The 22,859-nt window shown below is 40.8% G+C and overlaps 1 protein-coding gene across 4 annotated transcripts in view; it reads left to right on the top strand.

Annotated features, from left to right (window-relative positions):
- The first annotated feature begins 10,232 nt into the window (after positions 1–10,232).
- SLCO1A2 (solute carrier organic anion transporter family member 1A2) overlaps positions 10,233–22,859 on the top strand; it is a 41,204-nt gene continuing 28,577 nt past the window's right edge. Inside the window, exons 1-3 of one of the 4 annotated variants that reach the window (XM_087968762.1) lie at positions 10,250–10,395; positions 10,874–11,001; positions 20,896–21,009. In XM_087968762.1, the coding sequence (XP_087824888.1) occupies positions 20,959–21,009 (51 nt within the window). In that variant the 5' untranslated portion in view covers positions 10,250–10,395; positions 10,874–11,001; positions 20,896–20,958. Of the gene's footprint in view, positions 10,396–10,873; positions 11,002–16,719; positions 16,854–16,972; positions 17,218–20,895; positions 21,010–22,859 lie in introns of those variants that run through there. The other 3 variants (XM_026678233.2, XM_026678230.2, XM_026678231.2) reach the window with 3 other exon arrangements.

Here is a 22,859-nt window from a genome sequence, read left to right as displayed (position 1 = left end):
CAAAGAATAGCTTTATTGGAAATATCATATTGGCACATATCTGGTAAAAACCGGCTCTGAAGAATCCCTTGGTTTTCTCCTAATTAAAAGCAAAAGTCGTCCCCCCCGCCCCAGTCCCAAACAATCAGTCACATGGCCCAATCAGAGCAGTGTCTGCTGGTCTGGTGACATCACTCCTCCTTCCCTTGGCCAGGTGTGAGAATGTCCTTGGTTCCCAGGAGAAAAGTATTTTAATTTGACTACACAAACCCAGCTGTCTCTGATCCTTCAGGTCTTCCCTATCCTTCAGGTCTAGTGTGGCAGCACTGAAGCCCCAAGATGGCTTCAACCAGGCAGGCTTCAGAGTTGACAAAGCCATTGAATACCTTATGCCACCAGACTTGAAATTCTAGACCTAGACAACCCCAGAACTATGCTGCCTTCGGTCCGATCTAAGTGAAGTATATAAAATTATATATTGCAATGTCCTACCTGTCCATGAATACTTCAGCTTCAACCATAACAATACAAGAGCACACAATAGATACAAACTCGAGGTAAACCGCACCAAACTTGATTGCAGGAAATATGACTTCAGTAACAGAGTGGTCAATGTCTAGAATACTCTACCTCAGGGGTCCCCAACCACCGGGCCGCGGACCGGTACCGGTCCGTGGAACATTTCCTACCGGCCACCGGTTTGCTGGGCGCCGCCATCTTGTTTGACGAGAAAGTGCTTCCGGGTGAGCTTTTCCGGTTGGAAAGCGGCATTTGGGTCCTGAAGGAATCCTCGTGCCTTAGTTTCATCGAAGGGGGGCTTCGAACGAAACTAAGGTGTGAGGATTCTTTCAGCACCCAAGGCAAGGCGAGCCGAGCGACCGTCCCAAGCCGTCCCAGCCGTCCGCGAAGCCCATCGACAAAGGTACAAAGGAGGAGTTGAAGGTGGCGGGAGAAGCGGGGGACAGCTGGCTGGCCGGTCGCTCGGCTCGCCTTGCCTTGTCATGCGTGCTGATGCCGGTACCAGGCTGCGGATCATTTTGTGATGCTGGTACCGGGCCGTGGCACAAAAAGGTTGGGGGCCACTGCTCTACCTGACTCTGTGGTTTCTTCCCCAAACCCCAAAAACTTTAACCTTAGACTGTCTACTATTGACCTCACCCCTTTCCTAAGAGGTCTCTAGGGGGCGTGCATAAGCGCACCAACATGCCTACCGTCCCTGTCCTATTGTTTCTTTTATTTTTCTTATATGTATCCATTTCATGTATTCATAACTATGTTTATCCTTATACCTGTTATCTTATAATCGCTTGACAAAATAAAATAAATAAATAAAATAAATAAAAATGGAAAGGAAATGCAACCTTTGCAAAAGTGCAAAGAATCTTGGAGGAAGGGAAGTCAGAGCGTGGGTTCTGTAGTCCCTCAGCTTGCTAAGAAACCACAGAGTGCTTAGCAGCGGTTGGGGAACAAAAGCAACACCCGTAAACAAGGCGATGGTTGATCAAGGACATCCAACCTACAATAAGGAGAGGTTTCCTGATGGTGGGAACATTTAATCAGTGGAACAGCTTGCCTTCGGGAGTTATGGGTCACTGGAAGTTTTTAAGAAGAGATTGGACAGCCATTTGTCTGGAATGGTTACAGGGTGTTCTGTATTAACATACTTGAAATCCTGTAATCTGATTGGCCCACCAGGGCAACTCACTGATGGCCCAAATACCCCATTTTGATTGGACAGTATCCCTACCCTACGATTGGCCGCCTGGACGGCGGGAGATTCAAGGAGCCGCTCATTGGCCACTAGCCGCGAGCAGCTGTCAATAAAAGAGGCTGCCGCGGCTCACCGGTTAAGATGGATTTTAGGAAATAAATAAAGAGCTGAAAAGTCACACTGGTCTCGAGTCTCTTTTCCCGCGATCTAACACAGGGTCTCCGCTTGAGCAGGGGGTTGCTCTAGAAGATCTCCAAGGCCCCTTTCAGTTTTGTTAAAGCCAGAGGAATAGGATTGTGTCAGCCCTTTGAGGTGGGTCAGCAAAGAAGCACGTTTATAAATACTAGCTCTATCTTCATTATAAGGATACATTAACAGAATCCTGCACATCTGAAACTAATTTCTTCCCTCCTTTCCTTTTACTTTCCAGAAAACTAGGGAGAGTCTCTTCTGAAACAGTTCCCACACCCTTCTATTTTTGTGGGCTGAGATATCTTTTACCTGATGGCTACCCGGTCTGTAGCATTTCCTCCTGTCTTCCAAAGTCATTCCCACGAACTTCTATAGAGAGAATAACACCACCCAAAGATTCTCTGTGTGATGGGCAGTCTTGAAGATGAATGAATGAATGAATGAATGAATGAATGAATGAGTGAGTGAGTGAGTGAGTGAGTGAGTGAGTGAGTGAGTGAATGTATCCTAGACCAGATCAGGACTGGCATCACTCTGTGGCTACCATCATTATTGCAATAAATGTGTGTGCATTTCTGTTTCTAAAACTGCAGAAATTTTTAGAGAACACATAGATATTAAAGGAGTATTTAGAAGCATAAAGTAATACGGCAGAAACAATTTATTTATGCTCATATCATTTACCTGCCTACTTTTCACCGTGCTATGAATAGGAAAGGAGTACAGATAGAGAAATAAAGCTTGGAATTTTGCAGAGAACATGGCGAGTGGATTAGATGCCATGGGCATCTCTTGGATATGGTCTGTGATGCCAGTTAGCTCAGCTGCATCTCCAATGTCTTTTTAGTTCTTTTCAGAGTAGGTTTTACATTAGAACATAATATAAAAGCTGTACACTTAATTCTGCATGATGGGAATTTTTTTTTTAGTGTTTTTCCATCTTGGCTTCTAAAAAATAGGAAACAAACCTTAAACAGTCTTGGGAATCTAACCCATCTTATTGTTGCCTCTCTGCAAAAAAATGAACACCGCTTTGGTTTTTAAGCAAATAAATATCTGGGTATGTGCATCTATTTTGTCACTTTTCCTAAAGATTTACAAAGGAATCTCTCTGTCAACAGTCAGAATTTATTTCCCAGTTATTGCTGTCCTCCATCACCCATATATAGTTCTAAAAATGGCAAAGAATAAGAAAAAATGGCACGGCTGTTCTATAAACTGTTTTGTGATGAGTTTGTTTTTTTTTAAATAGTCCAGCTAATAAATTAGGGTGGTATTTTCTGGATAATAAAGGACAAAACAAACAAGCCTGAACCAAATAGGAGTCAAGAGATACACATGAAAGATTTCAGTCAGCAGTAAAGATGTGCAAGCAGAATGAATGGATGGATTGATGGATGGATGGATGGATGGATCAGTTGGTTGTTCACTTGGGTGGATTTATGATGACAGATATATTCTTTATAAATATATTAAGTAATGAAACTCAAATACTTTTGCCACCTAATAAGAAGTAAGGACTCACTGGAGAAGAGCCTAATGCTGTTAAAAGATTGAGGGCAAAAGAAGAAGGGGATGACAAAGTATAGGGTGGCTGGATGGAGTCACTGAAGCAGTTGGCGTGAGCTTAAATGGACTCCAGAAGATGGTAGAGGACAGGAAGGCCTGGAGGAATGTGATGGGTCAGACATGACTTCGCAACTAACAACATGTCAGAGTGTATTCCTGAACTGGAATAGAGCATGGTAACAGGGTCAGCCAATGAATAGCATAGCAACTAAGTCAACCAATGAGGACTGTTTGGAAACTGAAACTAGAAGTAGCCTGGGCATGACTCTATATTAAGCTCTGCAGCTCTGGAGCTATGTTGAGCTCTGAGTCTGTCTATTGAAAATGAAACTGCTTCTCTCCTCTGCTGTGTGTCTTGCTTGCCTGCTGAACTAAAGTGAAACTGATGTCTGTATTTTTGTCTGCTGAAGTTGAGTTGCTGTTCTGCTCTGCACTTGTAACATGTTTGCTGAGGTTACTTGCAATATGCTTCCGTTTGAGTTTGCTCCATGTTGGAGAAATCTACAACTGGTATTGTAAAATTCACTATATAAGTTTATAAAGAAGTTAAATGAAGCCTCAGCCATCTGTGTTTACTTTTCTGGCACTGAATTTACACTGCAATACTCTGAACACAACAACAGCAACAATATTAAGTAAGTAAATAAGAACAGATAATTTCCGGATGGCGAAAGCAACATGTGTGATACTGTAAAAGCGGTCCTGGATTTACATCCATTCATTTAATGACTGCTTGAAGTTCTGACTGCTGGAAAAAAAAAGTGACTTACAACTGGTCTTTGTACTTCGTGGCTGTCACAGAGTCCTCGTTGGCCACTTGATAAAAAAAATCAAGTGCTTGGCCATGTTTACATTGTTGTAGCATCCCAAGGTCACAGGATCACCATTTGTGACTTTCTCAGCTAGCTTCCAATAAACAAAGTCAGTGGGGAAATCGTATTTACTTAACAGCTGGACGATTCACTTAACAACCATGGTGATTTGCTTAACAACCAGGGTGAAAAAAATCCTCCTTAGTTCTAGGTCAGATGTCTCTTTAATGAACCCATTAGTTTTTGTCCTTCCCTCAGGTGCTTTGGAGAGTAGATCAATCCATTCTGCTCTGGGACAGCATCCTAAGCAGGGGTGGGCTTTAAAATTTTTAGCAACAGGTTCTCTGCCCAGTTGCTGGGCGTGGGAGTTCAATAACCAATCATTTCAGTGTGCAAAGAAGACTGGCCCCTTGGGCAGTTTTTATTGCATTTTATATGATTTTTTACAAGAAGCAAAAGGCAACATAAATACAGCATCAGGATTGGCGAAGACCCCCAACCAATCCTTAAGAATAATGATGATCTTAGCCAGGTGAGATCACATATCGGCTCGGGATAGCTCTGCAACATCCTGTTGATGTGAACTAGGTGAGATCATTGTACCAGCCTGGGACAGGGAGTGAGATAAAGAGGCCCGGGCGTATAGGTGTTAAGGTGCTGCCTGCGCCACCTACAGGATCTTATTTGCCACTACAGGCTGGGTAGGCGTAGCTATGGTGGGTGTGGCCTAATCGGACTCCTGCACCATGGTGGGGTGGCATTTTTGCCCTCCCTGGGCTACGGAAGCTTTCCTCGAGCCTCCGGGAGGGCGAAAACGGCCTCCCCAGGCTCCGGAGGCTCTCTGGAAGCTGGAAATGGGCCCATTTCTGGCCTTTCCAAACTTTTAGAAGGCCCATTTTTTGTTCTCCCTGAGCCTCCATGTGCGCACTGCACTTATGGGCTACGTGGGGACTCCTGGGAGGGGTGGGGCAGGGTAGGTGGGGCCATCCAGGAATGGAATTGGGGGGGGGTTCTCTGAACTGCACAGAATTTTAGCTAGGGGCTCTCCTGAACCTCTGAGAACCTCCAGGAGCCCACTCCGATCCCAAGTGCTGGAAGACTGCTATCATATCACCCCCAGTCCTTCTCTTTGTCAGACTAGACATACCTACTTTTCTCAACCAATCTCTCTTTCAAAGATGGGAAAAAGGCTGAACAGACCTCTTGTTTTTTCCCCCTATGAAAAACATTTCTGGAGAATGATCTTGGAATTCCCAAATGACCCTGACTTTCATCCCTACCTAGCATGACTAATGGCTGTGTTGGAAGAAATGTCCACCTGGGTTCAGTTCCAAGGCGGAAGAAAAGACACTGGAAACATGGAAACGGCTTGGAAGGATGGTTTAATGGTGGAAAGGACTACATGGGTTTGAATCCTGGGCAAAATGGAGCACATGAGTGAGAGAGGGAGAGAGATTTATACCATCTCTTGGGCTTTGAACTTGCTTCCTGTTCCTGTGGCAAGAAATGTGTTATGTATTGAATGCATATGATTGTGTTAACTGTGCTAAAGTGAAGCTAACCTTTATGTACCATTTAGATGATCCTAACTGTTAACTGTGCTAAAGTGAAACTAATCTTTAGATGACCCTAGCTGTTAGCTCCAACTGTTTTGGAGGGAAATTTAGAAGATTTATATTTGGGCGGGCTTTTTTTAGTTCTATGATTGGTTAAGACCCTATGGGCCTATAGTATAAATCAGAGGCAATTGCCTGCAGTTCCTCAGTTCCAGTTTTGAGTCAATAAATGCTGTTGCAGCTATGCTGGTCTGGTTCTTGCCTACTGAAGCCCACTACGTAATAAAATGCATCCTGATTGGTTGTCAGATCCGCATGGGACCATGCAGGGGGTAACTTTATAGGTTGTCTTGAGTCCCAGGCTTGGTTGAATTTTGCTGGGTGATGTAATGAAGGAGCTTTGGGCAATTCCTATTATGGCTTAATGGCTTTGTCCTTGTTTGGATCTGAGTGAGGGCTAATCCTGTCACCCTGGAGTTAAACATCTTTTGTCTTGACCCAGTATTTCTGGGGCTATTAACAAAGATGGGAGTTGCTTCCCAAGAGTAAGGTGACCAATTTTTTACAATGAGAAGGAGGACACAAATAAATTAAAGAAAAAAACCCAAAGCCACTTGCGCACGGTGCATTCTCTCAAAACAATTTTCCTATGTGGAGTACATGTGCCTCATAATTGTGTCTTTATTTTATTTATTTATTTATTTTTGTCAATTGCTTACAAGATAATAGGTATAAGTAAAAACATATTAACGAATACATGGATACATATAAGAAAAATAAAAAAAGAAACAATAGAACAGGGATGGTAGGCAAGTTGGTATGCTTATGCACACCCCCTACAGACCTCTTAGGAAAGAAGTAAGATCAATAGTAGACACTAAAGTTAAGGTTTTTGGGGTTTGGGGAAGAAACCACAGAGTCAGGTAGAGTATTCCAGACATTGACCACTCTGTTGCTGAAGTCGTATTTCCTGCAATCAAGTTTGGTGTGGTTTACCTTGAGATTGTATCTATTGTGTGCTCTTGTGTTGTTATTGTTGAAGCTAAAGTATTCATTGACAGGTAGGACATTGCAATGTATGATTTTATATACTATGCTTAGATCGGACCGAAGGCACCGTAGCTCTAGGTTTTCTAGGTCTAGATTTTCGAGTTTGGTGGCATAAGGTATTCTGCAACGAGTAGAGGAGTGGAGAACTCTTCTTGTGAAATATTTCTGGACTTTCTCAACTGTATTAATATCAGATACGTAATGTGGGTTCCAGACTGATGAGCTGTATTCGAGTATTGGTCTAGCAAATGTTTTGTATGCTGTAGTTAGTAGTGTAATATTACCAGAGAAAAAGCTACGTAAGATTAGGTTAGCAACTCTTAACGCCTTTTTAGCTATGTAGTTACAGTGGGCTCTAGCACTTAGGTCATTTGAGATGAGTACTCCAAGATCCTTGACAGAGTTTGGATCATCAACAAGGTCTTGACTATTCAGCCTGTATTTTATTTTCTGATTTTTTTTTTTTTGCCAATATGTAGGACCGAGCCTTGACGAATCGTCATGTCAAATACAGATACGTCACATCACACACAACGGATCGGATCGGCATCGATCAAATACGGAGAGTTACAGATTAGTCTTCAAATATCAAAAAGGAGGATGTGTAGGAGGACACCTTTCAAGAGAGGACAGAATTTACAAAAGAAGGACTGTCCTTCCTTAAGGGACACAGTTGGTCACCTTATCCAAGAGCATGTTTCTCCTTTTCTCATGCAGGGAGGTGTAATATTCTGCCTTTTTAATATTTCCTAGAATATTTCATTCTGCTAGGAGAGGGGTGGGTGCTAACTTTCTACAGCTGGATAACAGGGAAATAATCCAAGTAATTTGGAGGACACCATGTGAGAGAAGTCTATTTTACACAAGCTGCAGAAGAAAGGAGTGGTCCAATATGATGTTCTTGACATCACAGGAAGACTGTATTACCCATTACATCCAAGTGCATTTTTGTTTACTTGGGGAAAGAGTTTAGGAGTGGCTAAGGATGAAATGTGCTTGAATTCTCCTAACACTCTACTTCGTTCAACACCTTAGGTCTAACCAGATGCAACTGATGGTTTCTGTCCATAGAGGGCACTGTTGCCCCACTTCCAGGAGAATGAGACCTAACAGGTTAGCAATTACATAAACACTGATTGATGAATCATAGATAATTGCATTTTTTGGAAACGGGAAAAACGCACCAATGGATCTGAACTGTCAATCAACCTTTATTCTTGCTCCCTTAAAACACACAGAAACATGCAAAAACACATACAGAGCCACCCTAGAATAAAAAAAACCTGTAATATAAATACATTACAGATGCTGACAAAGCCACCTTCAAATTAAATAAACTAAGATATGTTGTGCTAAAAATGGTTGCACACCTGTATTGGATAGATAGCATGCAAATCAGGAGAACTGCTTGGACGACAGAAATATTTGGTCTCTTGTGATAGTCAATAATAGAAGTTTTTGTAGCGGGACGTTGTTGTTTTTCTTGTTAAATCTCCAATTTGATTCTGGGACTGGTACAGTCTGGGACTGGTATAAACTAACAGATCAGGTCCTAACTAAAAGACCTAAGACCTACAATGATGATGAATTAATAATTCAGATTAAGGCAGTTGGAAGGGACCTTGTAGGTCATCTAGTCCAACCCCCTGCCCAACTCACTCATCATGATGGTCCCTGATGGCTTACCAATATAAAACCCCAATACCAAAACCAATTTTGCAACATGTTTACCTCCAGATTGTTAAAATTAGCTTCTATGGTGTAATAGGGTTTTTTGGGTTTTTTTTTGGTTGTTAAATAAAGAAATATGAAGTGAAAAGCATTCCTCAAGGCATCAGAGATCAAGTCCACCTGTATCTGTGGGCATTTTAAAATTTAACCCATGTTTTGCCAAAAGGAATCCAGCCACATTGAAACACTGTCTGATGTAGCAATGAGGTTGCTAATTTTGTTGATTTTAGCCACCTCGTTTTGGCTGAAATCCTCATTTCCTGCCCCTTTGCTAACCAGGAAAAAGTTGATGATTCCAGGGAGAACCTCATACAAAAACTGGACCCATTAAACCCAAGTTAACAACACTTAATTGCACTGCTCATGTGTCATGCTGTGCTCCACTGAACAAACCGTGTTATGGCTTAATGTGACTATTGGAAGTTAAAACCCATCCCTCTCCTAGGAAAATGAAATATTTTAGGATATACTAAAAAAGGCAGAATATTTTCCCTAAAAAGAGAAGTAGAAACTCAAAGCTCATCCCCACCTTTGTTAATGGGCAGGCCATTAAGCCTGGACCAGAGTATTCTACATAACAAAGACCTCTATCAATCTCACCACATGGCCTGGGAAGATTGCATCAGCCAGCGCCCAGGTGAAGCAATGTGATCCAGACAAAGCCTACAAAGTTATCTAAGACCCCCATCCCTGGGAGTCTGACAGCCAATGGGGATACCTTTCTTACCTTTCTTAAACAGGAACAGGAAACACTACGGTGGGGCCCAACAGAAGGTATAAAATTAAGGGTCTCTCAGCATTTTGACCCTTCTTTTCCTTCACCCAAAATCTTGAAGCACGTGATTGTCCTTTCCACTTTGGAGCTCCAAGCCATGTGGTCCTGTCCACCATTAAACCATCTTTCCAAACAGCCTCCATGTTTTTAGTGTCTTTTTCTCCACTTGGAACTGAACCCAGAAGGATAATTCTTCCAACAGATACAAGCAACGAAGTTACAGTCATACAGTCACAAGTGGGAGGGGATGGGTGATAAGGAGTGATGAGGAGATTAACAGTAATAGTAGTGCAGGCTTTGTAATAGTTGAACAGGGTTGAGGGAATTATTTGTTTAGCAGAGTGATGGCGTTCGGGGAAAAACTGTTCTTGTGTCTCTTTGTTCTGATGTGCAGTGCTCTATAACATCGTTTTGAGGGAAGGAGTTGAAACAGTTTATGACCGGGATGTGAGGGGTCTGTAAATATTTTCACAGCCCTCTTTTTGACTCCTGCAGTATACAGGTCCTCCATGGGAGGCAGGTTGGTAGTAATTGTTTTTTCTGCAGTCCTAATTACTCTGTGAAGTCTATGTTGCAGAATCAAACCAACAAGACAGACACAGACTTAAGAAAGTAAGACTCTTTCAGCGCAACCAAGGATGGCTGTTGTGGGGTGACAAGGAGAGAACAAGACTATACATGACTTGCTTTGCCTCTTGAATGAAGGACAAGATACAGATGAAAATCAAATGAATAAATAAATAGTGAGAATCACATTTAAAGGTTGGGAAAGTTCAAGACAAATGTTGGTTCGTGCACACTTTAACTGGATTTAATCAATCATTTGCAGATGGAGGTCACATTCTGACAAGTCAGTCATATTTTTCTAGGTTGGGACACTGGGAAGTAGAATGCAAGATTGCAGATACTTGACAGAAGCACGAAAGCTTCTGCGCAATTAATTGTCAACCCCTTGTGAAATAAAAACCTCAAAGGCAAAAAATACCATTTCACATTTTTGTAACCATCATCACCATCTCAGTAAGTAAATTACAACAGCAACTTTGGAAATGCTTTTCTGTTTGACTTTTTTTTGAATGTTTTGCTTGTTTAATTCACTTATTTGTTTTACAAATCAAATCAAATCAAATCAAATTAAAAATGATCCAAAATGCTGAAGGTAGTGATTTAAAATGTCTTATTTCTCCCGATGCCCAACTGGACAATATAATCTAAAAACTGAATAACTATGAAATTAAAGAAAGTTATGTAATTTCAATAATCCTTCCTTCCTTCCTTCCTTCCTTCCTTCCTTCCTTCCTTCCTTCCTTCCTTCCTTCCTTCCTTCCTTCCTTCCTTCCTTCCTTCCTTTTTTCTTTGTTTTCTTTCTTTCACATAGGTGTTCCTGTATAGTTTTTTAAAAGTCACTTAATAATTAAGTTGTAATTTGCTTTTAATTTAATTTTATTTATTTTATTTAAAAACTTTTTCTCCTCTTTGGTTTCTTTTTCTGTGACAGTGTCCAAAGGGTATGGGCAAAAAGTCAAGATATACGCATCCACAGGTGGAGCTTTGATTGCACCATTGCGATTGCCGTCTTGAATGTTTATAGCATAACCTGTCCAAACTCTACCTCTGAGAAAATTGGTATGTTGTGTCCTTGGTGTATCGCCTCTGTTTTGATCAGCGAAGTTCATTTTCAAACAGTTGCTGGGTGTATTATGAGCAGGTCAGATCCTTCTTTTGCATGTGATGTAGGGGTGTGATTCAATTGGTTTAACAACCAATTTTGTGAGTGCATCAAACGCATGCTTCGTGCACGTGCAGAGTGTTTTCTTTCTTTCTTTTTGAACAAATTTTATTAATTTTTAAAGACATACAAAACATAAATACACAGAAACACAAAACATAAAAGCATAAAAAATCTCTTTTCTGAAAGTTGCTTAGTCCCGGGTTAAAACTCTTGATACAGACACAAATTCAAATTCATATTCATTTTATATACCATTCCATATCTTGTTAACATTTTCAATTTTCTATATAACTTCTCCTCTCTTTTAAATTTTCTCAATTTTATTTTATTTATCTCCTCTCAATTCGAATCATAATATTTATTATTCTTTGTCTGTTCTATTTCCAGCTATCCATTTATCTTTCTTCTTTGAAAAAAACTTCTCCTGTACACTAAATGGAGTATGATGCCTTTATCTCTTTCCCCTATATTTATAATACTTAATATAAAACACATAACTTACATTGGGATTCTGTCTGGTACATTCTAAAATTATACAGTATTATCAAAACCAATACAAATCTATTCATTAATATTGATATTCATTTATGTCTTAAACATTTAACACATTATTTTTCAGTTAAATCACATACTTTTATGGGAGCACCTATTTCCCATAGTTATTCCCCCCCACGTCACATATTATAAATCATTATTTCATTACAATGTTCCCCTTTCTCCTACTTCAAATCTCTCATTTCACAAAAAGTTTCACTAGAATAACATAGTCTAATCATTAATATTAACAATCATTTATATCTTAAACATTTTACCCATTTCAGTTAAATATCATGCCTTTGTGGGAACACTTATGCTTTCCAAAATTATTCCCCCCCCCACATCACATATCTTAAATCATTGTTCCATTACAGTACTCCCCTTCTCTTAACAAAAATTTCACTAGATTATACTAAATATTTTATCGCATTTTAAATTACATATTATTTCTAATTTTCTATGGTTATTTCTAAATACAAATATAGAAATGCAATCTTATGTACCTTTCTAGAATCCCCTTTTCAATAAAATTTATCCATTATCTCTAAAAAACTTTTGCTTCTTTACAACTTGCTCCCCACCATTAAGGCTTCTCATCCCTTCCTTTCTCCCTTGCTTCTTCTTCTCCTTGTCCTCTTTACCCCCTTGTCTCTCCACCTCCCTTTTATTCTGCTTTCCCCCTTTCTGTTGTTTCCTTAATGTCCCCTTTCACCTTATTCTTCTTCTTGGGTTGCTTTTCCAGATCTTAAAGTCTTCTTTTCCTTTTTCTCTTTCTTTTTCCCTTTTCCGACCAAAGTTATTTGTTCATCAAAGATGGCTTCTTCTTTGTCCCCATCATCCTGTTGCTCATTCAGCTTTACATAAGTACAAACCGCCATTTCTAAAAATTGAAAAAGAGTGCCAAGGACATCTTTCCCTTCTTGCTTTTCTTTTTCATATTTTTGGTATACAAGTTTCAGTCCATCCACAAGTGATGCCATTGTGCAGAGAAAAAGTTTTCCCAAACAACCACCTGAGTGCTTTTAATCAGAAATAGTTCTCAGAAGTTCCAAAATCACCAAACAATCCAAACAGGCTGTTTCTTTTAAATACTTTCTCCTTCTTCACTTTCTCTTTCTGGGGTTAAAGTTTAGTCACAAAATTCCCTTTAAAATATATATTTTAGAAGTCTTGTTGATGTTTAGTAACTCTTTAAAAATCTAGGCAATCTTCTCCTTATTTTCAATTGCTCCAAATTTTTTCCCCCCTCTCCCTTCCCACTCACAGCCAAAAAGCTGCTGTCACATTAGGAAGGAGAGTGAAACGAAAGAAAAAAAAAAACTTTCCCTTTTAGAATGTTCGCAGCTCGTAACTCTTACTAGGAACAATGTATCCTTAGCAGCCTTCAAGATTCAGGGCACTTTCTCTTGCCTTGTCCCAGTTGAAAGCAACTTTCATTACTCTTCCAGCTTTCTCCCTCCTGCACCTGCTTGTCCGGCTGTAGATTTCTTTGTGGCGGCCATTACTGACCGCCGCTCGTCCGTCTTGGGAAAAGGGGGTTTTGCCGGCTGGGGAGGGGGTCTGCGATGCCCCCAAATCCCTGTCTGGCTCCCCCCTGTCCTTAGCTGCCTCTACGGGGCAGCTATATCCCCCAGATCCAAACGGATCGGGGGAACCTTGACGGCGAACGCAGCAGGGATCGCGCAGTATCGCGAATCCCTGCCGCTGCCGAAACCTGCAAACCGGAAGTCCCCACATGCAGAGTGTTTTCTACTGACCTTCTCCAGCAATCTCTCTGTGTTAAACAGTTGATGCGCGGCAATCCTCTGTGCAACACGAATCAACTGAGCTTGAAAACCAGGATATAAACCACAGACTAGAGCCGGAGTGGGTGAGTGGGCCCAACAGCTGATCATTGGAGCTACCGGTTCGTCCAAACCAGCCCGAACCAGTAGAATCCCACCTGTGATGTAATGGGAATACCATTAAACTCAACAGTTTTGGAAAATGATTCGAATTTTTAGAATGGAACAGATCTTCAAAGGTGAATTCCCTTTTAGGTCTACCATATTCTCATTAAATTTATCAGGACAGTTATTTATTTTACTTAATTAGCTTTATACATGACAACCAAAGCAAAGGTAATAAAGGCCTCTCAATGGAAAGATCATTTCATTCCATCAATGCCTAACCAGGTTATGGGTTGTGTTTCAATGTCAAAATAACTTGGTAACTTAATAGCAAATCTGAAACAGATTTCAGCTCAAAATGGAGTTCATTCTTAGGCTACAATAAACTCCCTTTTTACGATCCTGTAATCCCTTAATTTGGGACAGAATTGGGGTGATTGGATGGAGCTGAGTGTTTACTGGCCAGATGCCCTTCCTAATGTCTACTTGGAGTTTGCAGCAGTTGCTTTTCTAATAGTTACTGTTTTGAACATGGTGCCAGGAAGTGAAGGATACATTAGAAACAAACCTATAGACAGACATCAAAAATAGGATATGGGAATTCTGGGGAACAAGGATTCAAGAGAAGTTAATAGCTGCCTTGAAGATACAGCAGCATTTAAACAGAAATAAAGCCATTTCATTCTCTCATTATTTGAGTGCCTTCTATTCCCTGAACCATGCAAATGAAAGGAAATGTAATATATAACTATTTCAGTACTTGTTGGGCATTTTGGCTAGATGCTATGGGAGCTGTAATCATCTGGGTTAATCTACTGAAGAGGTTTGTCTTTCACAAAGCAAAACAAATAACACTGGTATTTGCAGAGAAAGGATAATCACTCCCTTTCCGATAAAACAAGAGGCTGCGGATTCCGATTCTTGCCAGGATGACTTCAAATATTCTGTGTGGATTTCTTTTGCCCCTGGATCTTGAGCACTTGATTCTTGGAAAAACCCTTTCATGTTTCTAGGATTTTACTATCATTGTAGGTAAATGTTAGAAGAAATATCCTTCTGGGTTCAGTTCCAAGTGGGGAAAAAGACACTGGAAACATGGAGGCTGTTTGAAAAGATGGCTTAATGGTGGACAGGACCACATGGCTTAGAGCGCCAAAGTGAAAAGGACGATCACACGCTTCAAGATGTTGGGTGAAGAAAAGAAGGGCTGAGATGCTGAGAGACCCTCAGTTTTAAATCCTCTGTTGGGCCCCACCGTAGTATTTCCCGTTCCTGTGGATGAAATGCATCCCATTGGCTGTCAGACTCCCAGGGATGGGGGATCTAAGCTAACTTTGTAGGCTTTTGTCTGGACAACATGGCTTTACCTGAGTGCTGGCTGATGCAATCTTCCCAGGCCATGTGGTGAGATGGGTAGAGGCCTTTGTTATGTAGAATACTCGGGCCCAGGCCTTAATGGCCTACCCATTAACAAAGGTGGGGATGAGCTTCTGCCTCTCTGAGTTTCTACTTCCCTTTTAGGGAAATATTCTACCTTTTTAATATTTCCAGGGGTATTTCATTTTTCTAAGAGAGGTAACTTCCTACATAGGTCAGTGGGGATATAGAATAGAATAGAATAACAGAGTTGGAAGGGACCTTGGAGCTCTTCTAGTCCAACCCCCTGCCTAGGCAGGAAACCCTACACCACTTCAGACAAATCTCTTCTTAAAAACTTCCAGTGTTGGAGAATTTACAACTTCTGGAGGCAAGTTGTTCCACTGATTAAGTGTTAATCTATCTATGAATTGATATCTATCTATCTATTAATTGATTATCTATTTATTTCCTGCCATTATTCTTTTCACAAAGAGCTCAAGGTGGCAAACATATCCAACACACCTTCCACCTCCTATTTTCCCTAGAACAACAGCCCTGTGAGGTGGGCTGGGCTAAGAGAGAGGGACTGTCCCAAAGTCACCCAACTGGCTTTCATGCCTAAATCAGGGCTAGAACTCACAGTCTCTTTGTGATTGACTCAAGGTCATCCAGTTGACTTTCATGCCTAAAGTGGTATTAGAGCTCACAGTCTCCTGGTGATTGGCCCAAAGTCACCTCACCAGTTTTCATACCAAAGGCGGGACTAGAATTCACAGTCTCCTGGTGATTGGCCCAAGGTTGTCCAATCAGCTTTCATGGCTAAGGCGGGACTTTCTTTCCTCCAAAAGATTCTTGTGTGTGTTTCTTGTGTCTTTGGAATCAAGAGGAAGCCCTTATTAAACGCCTTAAGGAGGATGAAAGATGGTGTTGACAATTGTTCTGTCCTCTATTGAATCAACTGCTGTTTCTTTATCTGGTAGATCAAGGGTCTTCAAACTTGGCAAGTTTAAGACTTGTGGACTTCAACTCCCAGAATTCCTGAGCTAACGTGATTGGAGGAGGAATTCTGGGAGTTGAAGTCCACAAGTCTTAAAGCTGTCAAGTTTGAGGACCCCTGTAAGAACAGAACAGGGCAGTCAGTTCTAGCAACAAATAACTCTGACAAAGAACAAAGTCACCAAAGAACCAATCCCAAAGACATATTCCAATGCCCTACTTTTCAACGTTCTGTTGTATTTTTAAGTTGCTTACATTTTACTCTAAATGAAATCCTATCCATAATTAGATGAAAAGGTACATAGATGTCTACTAAATATACAAATAAAGTCTGCAATCTTACATCCATAGCACCTAGCTGATCAGAGCTCTTGGAAGCTTAGTAGCCTTGCACTTAGGTACAAAACAATCTGTGGAATTCCAAGGTTGTAGGCTAGACTCGGAAATTGGACAAACATTTCGGAAGGCAGAAAACTGGCAAGCTATTTCCATGTTGTTGTTAAGAAAACTACCCAGATGTGTACATGAAATCACCAGGAACCGAATTAAATTCAGTGGGGAACTTTACTTTTAATGTAGTTGGAGATGCATCCTAAGAGACATCCTACAACAGAGATCTGTACCTCAGAGAAGCCTCCATGAGCAACATATATTTTTCTTTTGCCCTTAGTGAACAGAAGAGTATCTCTTCAGGGGTTAATGGTAATGTTCTTGCCAGACACGAAGGTAATAAAAGACCTGGGTGGATTAAAATTGTTTGGGGATTAGAGATACAGTCCTTTAACAGAGGAGGAGGAAGAGAAGAGGAGGAGGAGGAAAAGAAAGAGAAGGAAAAAAGGCGGAGAAGGAGACAAGGAAGGAGGAGACGGTGAAGGAGAAAGAAGCATACAGATCACATATTGTACAATCTACATATCATCTAATTTTGGTCTGAAATGGAAACTAAGACAAATGATAGCACCGAGGTGGGTGATATTCCAGATAATTGACTAAGCCCAGTTGGTTGTATGAATGTGCCAAAAGGAAATTCCAACACAGTTATGCAGTATGTCCATGTCTTAGATCCATTTGTTTTCTAGGTTATTCTTTTGGCTGAAGTCAAAGACCTACTATAGAGCAAAACAAAGGTTTCACAGACCTCTACAAACAAAAATGTACTTTTCAAGGCTGTTCTTTTTGCTCTCATTTTACTTACTGCTGAAAAGTTTTTGTTCAGTACTCCGGTCCTGCTTTTTCTCCAGAAGAAATTCCAAAGTGTATATAAATTTGAGAAAGAGAGGCTCTGCTTTGCCACGAACAGGATCACCCCAGGGTATGGCTACGACAGAGGTAGGTAGCAATTCAAGAGAGGAAAGATGGAAGAAGGCCTTTTTATTATTTTGAGGGGAATAAATCCATATGGTAAAAATATTGAAAAGGAATACTTACTCAGGCATTTTGAAGGAGGAAGAGAAATGAAGGTTAATAACCACAAAGCCTAGAAACTGAAATTTGTTTAGTTAAAAAGAAGAAGAAGCAAAAACGTTAATACCCTTGATCTTAAGGTAATTTACAATCAGGAAAATATAGGCTGTCAAATCGCAGATTATAGCATAGTCATTTTTTTCATGGGCTTTCCTTGAATGAATGGGTCAAGTATTTAAAACAATAGTAGGCTGCAAAGCTGTCAAGGCTGTTTCATAAGCAGAAATTTAGGAGGGGAAAAAAAACTGCTGCTTTTTATAAAACGTGCTATGATGTGGTTTTCAAATTGCTTGGTGTACAAAGGAAGGTTTATGTATAGATGGGCATGGACTCGATTCCAGGTGTGGTACCGCTTCACCCAAAGGTGGGCTTGCCTGCCTTATTTCTGACATTTCAGATGCAGAGGACATATAATATCTAATCCTGGTTTGAAATGGGAACTGACATCAAGATGAATCCATTTGGTGGTCAAATTAGATGATGTCCGATTTGAAAAGAATTCTATAAATTCTATAAAGGCTCCTTGGTCTCGTTTTGCAAAGGGTTGTTTTTATTCAGCGGTGGTGGGAATGAAATGCTCGGTTTTTGCTTGTTTTCACGCTGCCCTAAGCCCGGTGCTAGATAAATCCTAAATAAATGTATAGGTTGATTCACTGATTTGGATGCCTGGATTTGTGCATTGGCTTGTCTATCCTTCCTTTCGCACAAGAGATGTTCACAGCAATCTCTCTTCCTATTTCCCCCACAACAGCTGTCCTGGGAGGTACGCTGGGCTGAGAAAAACATAACAAGCCTAAAGGGATTTCTGTGGGCTGAGTGGACTTGAACCCAGGTTTTCAAGCAGTGTAGGAGTGGGAGAAGGAGGGAGACAGAGCGTACATTGCTGGAAAATTTCACTGACAAACAGAGATGGGGGATGATAGGTTTTCCAGTGTTATGATCCAGGTGCAGCACCTGAAGTTTCCTACGTAGGAGTAAATGGTTACTGCTTGTATATTAGAAAGAAGTTAGATGTTGCTACTCCAGATGGGAACATTTACCTAGTCTTCTGCCAATAAATTTACCCGTTCAATCCCATTTCTTCTTTTGTCTGATCGTGCTATTATAACTCTGATCTTGCCCAAATGTGATCAAGTATTTGAATTAAGTTCATACAAGGAGGATCTACCATACAAATAGTGGTGCAGTGGCCTAGAGGTGAAGCTCTTGCCTCACAATCAGGAGGCTGTGAATTTGATCCTATGTAGAGGCAGATATTTCTCTCTGGGCACAATGAGAATTTATCTGCTGAATACAATTCCGCATTGGTGACTAGTATGATTTGGTTGCTTATTGTACCTGTTGAGGTAATTCCCCGTTAGGAGAATGAACGCATACAGGGAGACGTAGTGAGAGAAGTGTTGAATAATACACACACAGCACACAGATACACTGTACAGTAAATGTAGCGTTTTACTTTCAATAAAGGTTTAAGCAAAGTTCAAACAAGCAGTCCAAAGTCATTCACAGGTAAGATCAGTCAGTTTTTAGTCCAGGGATAATCCAATAACAAAGTCCAGTATCATAAACAGTTCAGTAACAGACTCACATCAAATCCATGAATAACAGTCAATGAGGAGGAACGGCAAAACTCTCGAACAGAAGGAAACAGAGACTCACTGAGACGCACTCTCTTCTGAGACTAAGACTAAGATAACCCAGGTTTCTGGCTCCATCTTATGGCTGTTTGAGAAACCACACCTAATTACAATTTTGCATTTTCTTAAAGATACAGTTTTAAAATGTCTATCCTGGTTTATATATTTCCAACCCAAATAGCTGTTAGGTGACGTACATCCCTAACAGTACCCTATGACTATCATTAAGTGTCGTACATTATGACTGTCGACTCCTGTCAAATGTATCTTTTCTTTTATGTATACTGAGAGCATTTGCACCAAGACAAATTCCTTGTGCGTCCAATCACACTTGGCAAATAAAGAATTCTATTCTATTCTATTCTATTCTATTCTATTCTATTCTATTCTATTCTATTCTATTCTATTCTATTCTATTCTATTCTATTCTATTCTGTTCTGTTCTGTTCTGTTCTGTTCTGTTCTGTTCTACTTATATACTACTTCATCATGCTTTACAGCAGTCTCTAAGGCAGTGATGGCTAACCTTTTAATTGTTGCATGCCGAAAGTGCGCGCAAGCATTTGTACCTGTACCCATAATGCTATACGTACATCCCCCCACCCCTGTGCAAGTGTGCGAGACCCCCTGTGCACACTGCCCCCGCGTGCACCATGTGCCACTGCGCATACGCGCGTGTCTCCCATGTGCATCCTGCTTACCACGCATGCACGGCAGATGCCCTACAATCTGCTGGCTGACAGGAGGCGCGCACATGCGCAGTGGATCTGTTCCAGGTGATGGCTTGTGTGCCAGCAGAAATGGCTCTCCGTGCCACTTCCGGCACGTGTGCCATAGGTTCGCCATCACGGCTCTAAGAGGTTTACAGAGTTAGCATATTCATCATCATCAGCACTTAACAACCCTGTCAGGGTAGAGTCTGGGCAATTGAATAGAGCTAGCAGAGTGTTTTACTGGCCGGATGCCCTTCCTGTCACCAATGCTGGGTTTTGTTCAGCAGATATATTCTCAGAGAGCCCAGAGAGAGAAATATCTGCCTCTAACCTAGGATCGAATTTACAACCTACTGATTTTGTGAGGCGAGAGCTCCACTTCTAGGCCACTGCACCATTCCCACAGAGTCAGCATATTGCCCCCCCATGCCCCCCCCCAAATCTGAGTCCTTATTTTACGGACCTTGGAAGAATGGGAGGTTTAGTCAACCTTGAGCCAGTGAGGATCGAACTCCTGGCAGTGAGTTGAATTAGCCTGCAATACTGCATTCTGACCACTGCACCAACATGGGGAAAGGATGCATTCAATTAAACATGCACTGATTTGTATTTTGGTACTTATCTGATGCTTCTGCATGCTATTTCATTTCATGTTATTTCTTCTCACTCTTTTATCTTTCATTCCATTTTTATCTTCCTCTATTTTATCTCATCTTATTTCACTTTACCTTATTTTATAGTATTTTATTGCCACTGACAGCTACTGCTTTTGATATGATAAATTGCCTAATCAATAAAGCTATACTGTACTACATTGGAGTAGAAAAAAAATGTTGCACACCTTAGGAATTGTATCTAAGGTTGAAGTTTGGTTTCCAAGGATCTAAAACTCAATAAATAAAATATCTATCCCTATTTGTATTTGGAATGCTTGCATTTAAATCAACAGTCTCTCCATATTTCAAACTTTTCACAGGGGCTTAAGATTTAGTTCTAACTCTATCTGATACTTAGACTCAACAGTTTCAGTAGAAACCTCCTGTACAAAACTGAAAATTTAATCTCTGTGTCTTAACACTTCCATTTGAGTCTAGTGAGAGCTTAGCTCTCCCAGATATCTACACCTCTCTCACTAGTTTTGAAAGTTTGTTTCATTATGTCATCCATGTTTGTTTCTCTGTCTCTTCTTTAAGACGGTCAGCAAGACCGAGGCAAATAACTACAAAGAGGACATCCCATCTGATCTGAAAAGTGACATGAAGGGCTCTAAGAAGTTAACGTCTGCTTGTTCCCTGTCCAAATTGAAGGTATCAGCAACTTATTATTCCCGATATAGTGGAGCCTTGGGTCGTGACTGTAATCCATTTCCAGGATTTCAGCCACAACCCGATTTGGTCGTGACCAAAAGCACGACCATCTGCACATACGCGGGCAAAAAAAACCACCCCCCAAAATAGCGCCGAAGGACAAATTGGCACAGAAAGGGAATCTTTCCACGCCGATTTTGTTCACTACCCAATTTTGGAATCATGGCCTGAATCATGGCCTGATTCAAAAATCAGTCAGATTTTTTGTTCGCCACCCGATTTGGTCGCGAGCAAGAGCGTTCATGACCCAAGGTTCCACTGTATATATAAAACTTATTTCATATACAGTATATGCTTGTATATAGATTGCTTGGGAAAATCCATTTGGCAACAAATGTTATTCTATTTCAGGGGTATCAAACTCAATTTCATTGAGGGTTGCATCAAGGTTGCGTTTGACCTCAGGTGTGTGTGTGTGTGTGTGTGTGTGTGTGTGTGTGTGGCATGGGTAGACATGGCCAGCATGAAATCACCTGGGTCGGGGAGTACCTGTGGTGGCCCAAGTATGCTGCCAGTAAAAACAGGCTCCCGAGCTCCATTTTCTGCTGCGACGGCCTCCTGCAACCCTCTGCCAGCGAAAATGGAGCCCAGAAGGATCACAGTGGCTTCCCAAGTCCCATTTCCCTGGCAAAGGTATGGTGGGCCAGTCCTTTGATGTTTGCAGGGCAGCCCCACGGGCCAGATCTAAGCACCCGGTGGACCAGATCCAGCCCCCGGGCCTTGAGTTTGACACTCCCGGTTTAAATAATTTGTGATTCAGAGTAGTTCATGCCTTTGTTTATGTGGGCAGCAAGCGAAGAAATAATATGGTTTACTAGTTTAGGCATCCCATGTAAGGTAAATAGCATAATGGTGGACTCTTACTCTAAGTTTAGGTTTGATACTTAGACCAAACCCAGATGTAAAGTTGGAAGAGAGTGTTTCATACAGTATGTTGGGTCTAATCTGTTGCTTCTCCCAAATTCTTTTACCACCAGTTGTAATTGTGCCAATTGGATAAAAAGTGAAGGGTTGAAAAAGGCAGTTGACCTCTTTGCTTTATCCATTATATAAGCACAGGGTTTGTGTACTAACAAGTTTTTGCTGGTGCCAATGGACTTTAAACTGGACCTTTACTCTGGAAACTATGTTAATATATACCTGAATTAAGCAGGCAACTGAGGAATTCTGAGAATTGAAGTCCACACATCTTAATGTTGGTGAGGTTGAGAAATACTAATCTAGATCTATATGACAAAGAAGAGATTCCAACCTTAGAGTAGAAAATTCCACTATTGAAATGCTTCATGTAATTGCAGACTGCAGAGTTTTAATCAGATTTTTTTTTCTTGCTCAAGTCTTATCTGAGATTGACTTTAGGAAGCTGTGTGTATAAAAGCTGAGTTGACATGGAATAGGAATGCTTTTTAGAAAAACAAAAACAAAACCAGGCTGTTTTGGAAAATAATAACACAACGAAGAAACAGATTTTAGGAATAAACTGTCGTGGATTGTGCTGAGTTTATAGTTTCCTGGCCTACAAATAAAACACACACACACACACACACACACACACACACACACACACACACACAATTCTATACATGTCCATTCAGGACCGTGTTAGATTAATGTCATTGGGAGTCTTTCAGAAAAAAAAACATTGGGAGAATATGATTATCCAAGATGCAGTCCAAATGTATTATTCATTTATTTCAATATATATGTTGCCCATTTTGCCAAGGCCACTCTGGATGGTAAATGTGGTTAAAAGCGTCAATATAACAAATACAAAGAGAAAGAGAGAAGCA

The sequence above is a fragment of the Notechis scutatus genome, chromosome 6 (assembly GCF_049901735.1).
Source record: "Notechis scutatus isolate UNSWTSFEM ecotype Mainland chromosome 6, rNotScu1.2, whole genome shotgun sequence".
In the NCBI taxonomy this organism is placed as follows: Eukaryota; Metazoa; Chordata; class Lepidosauria; order Squamata; family Elapidae; genus Notechis; species Notechis scutatus.
This window is presented reverse-complemented; position numbering and strand designations above follow the sequence as displayed.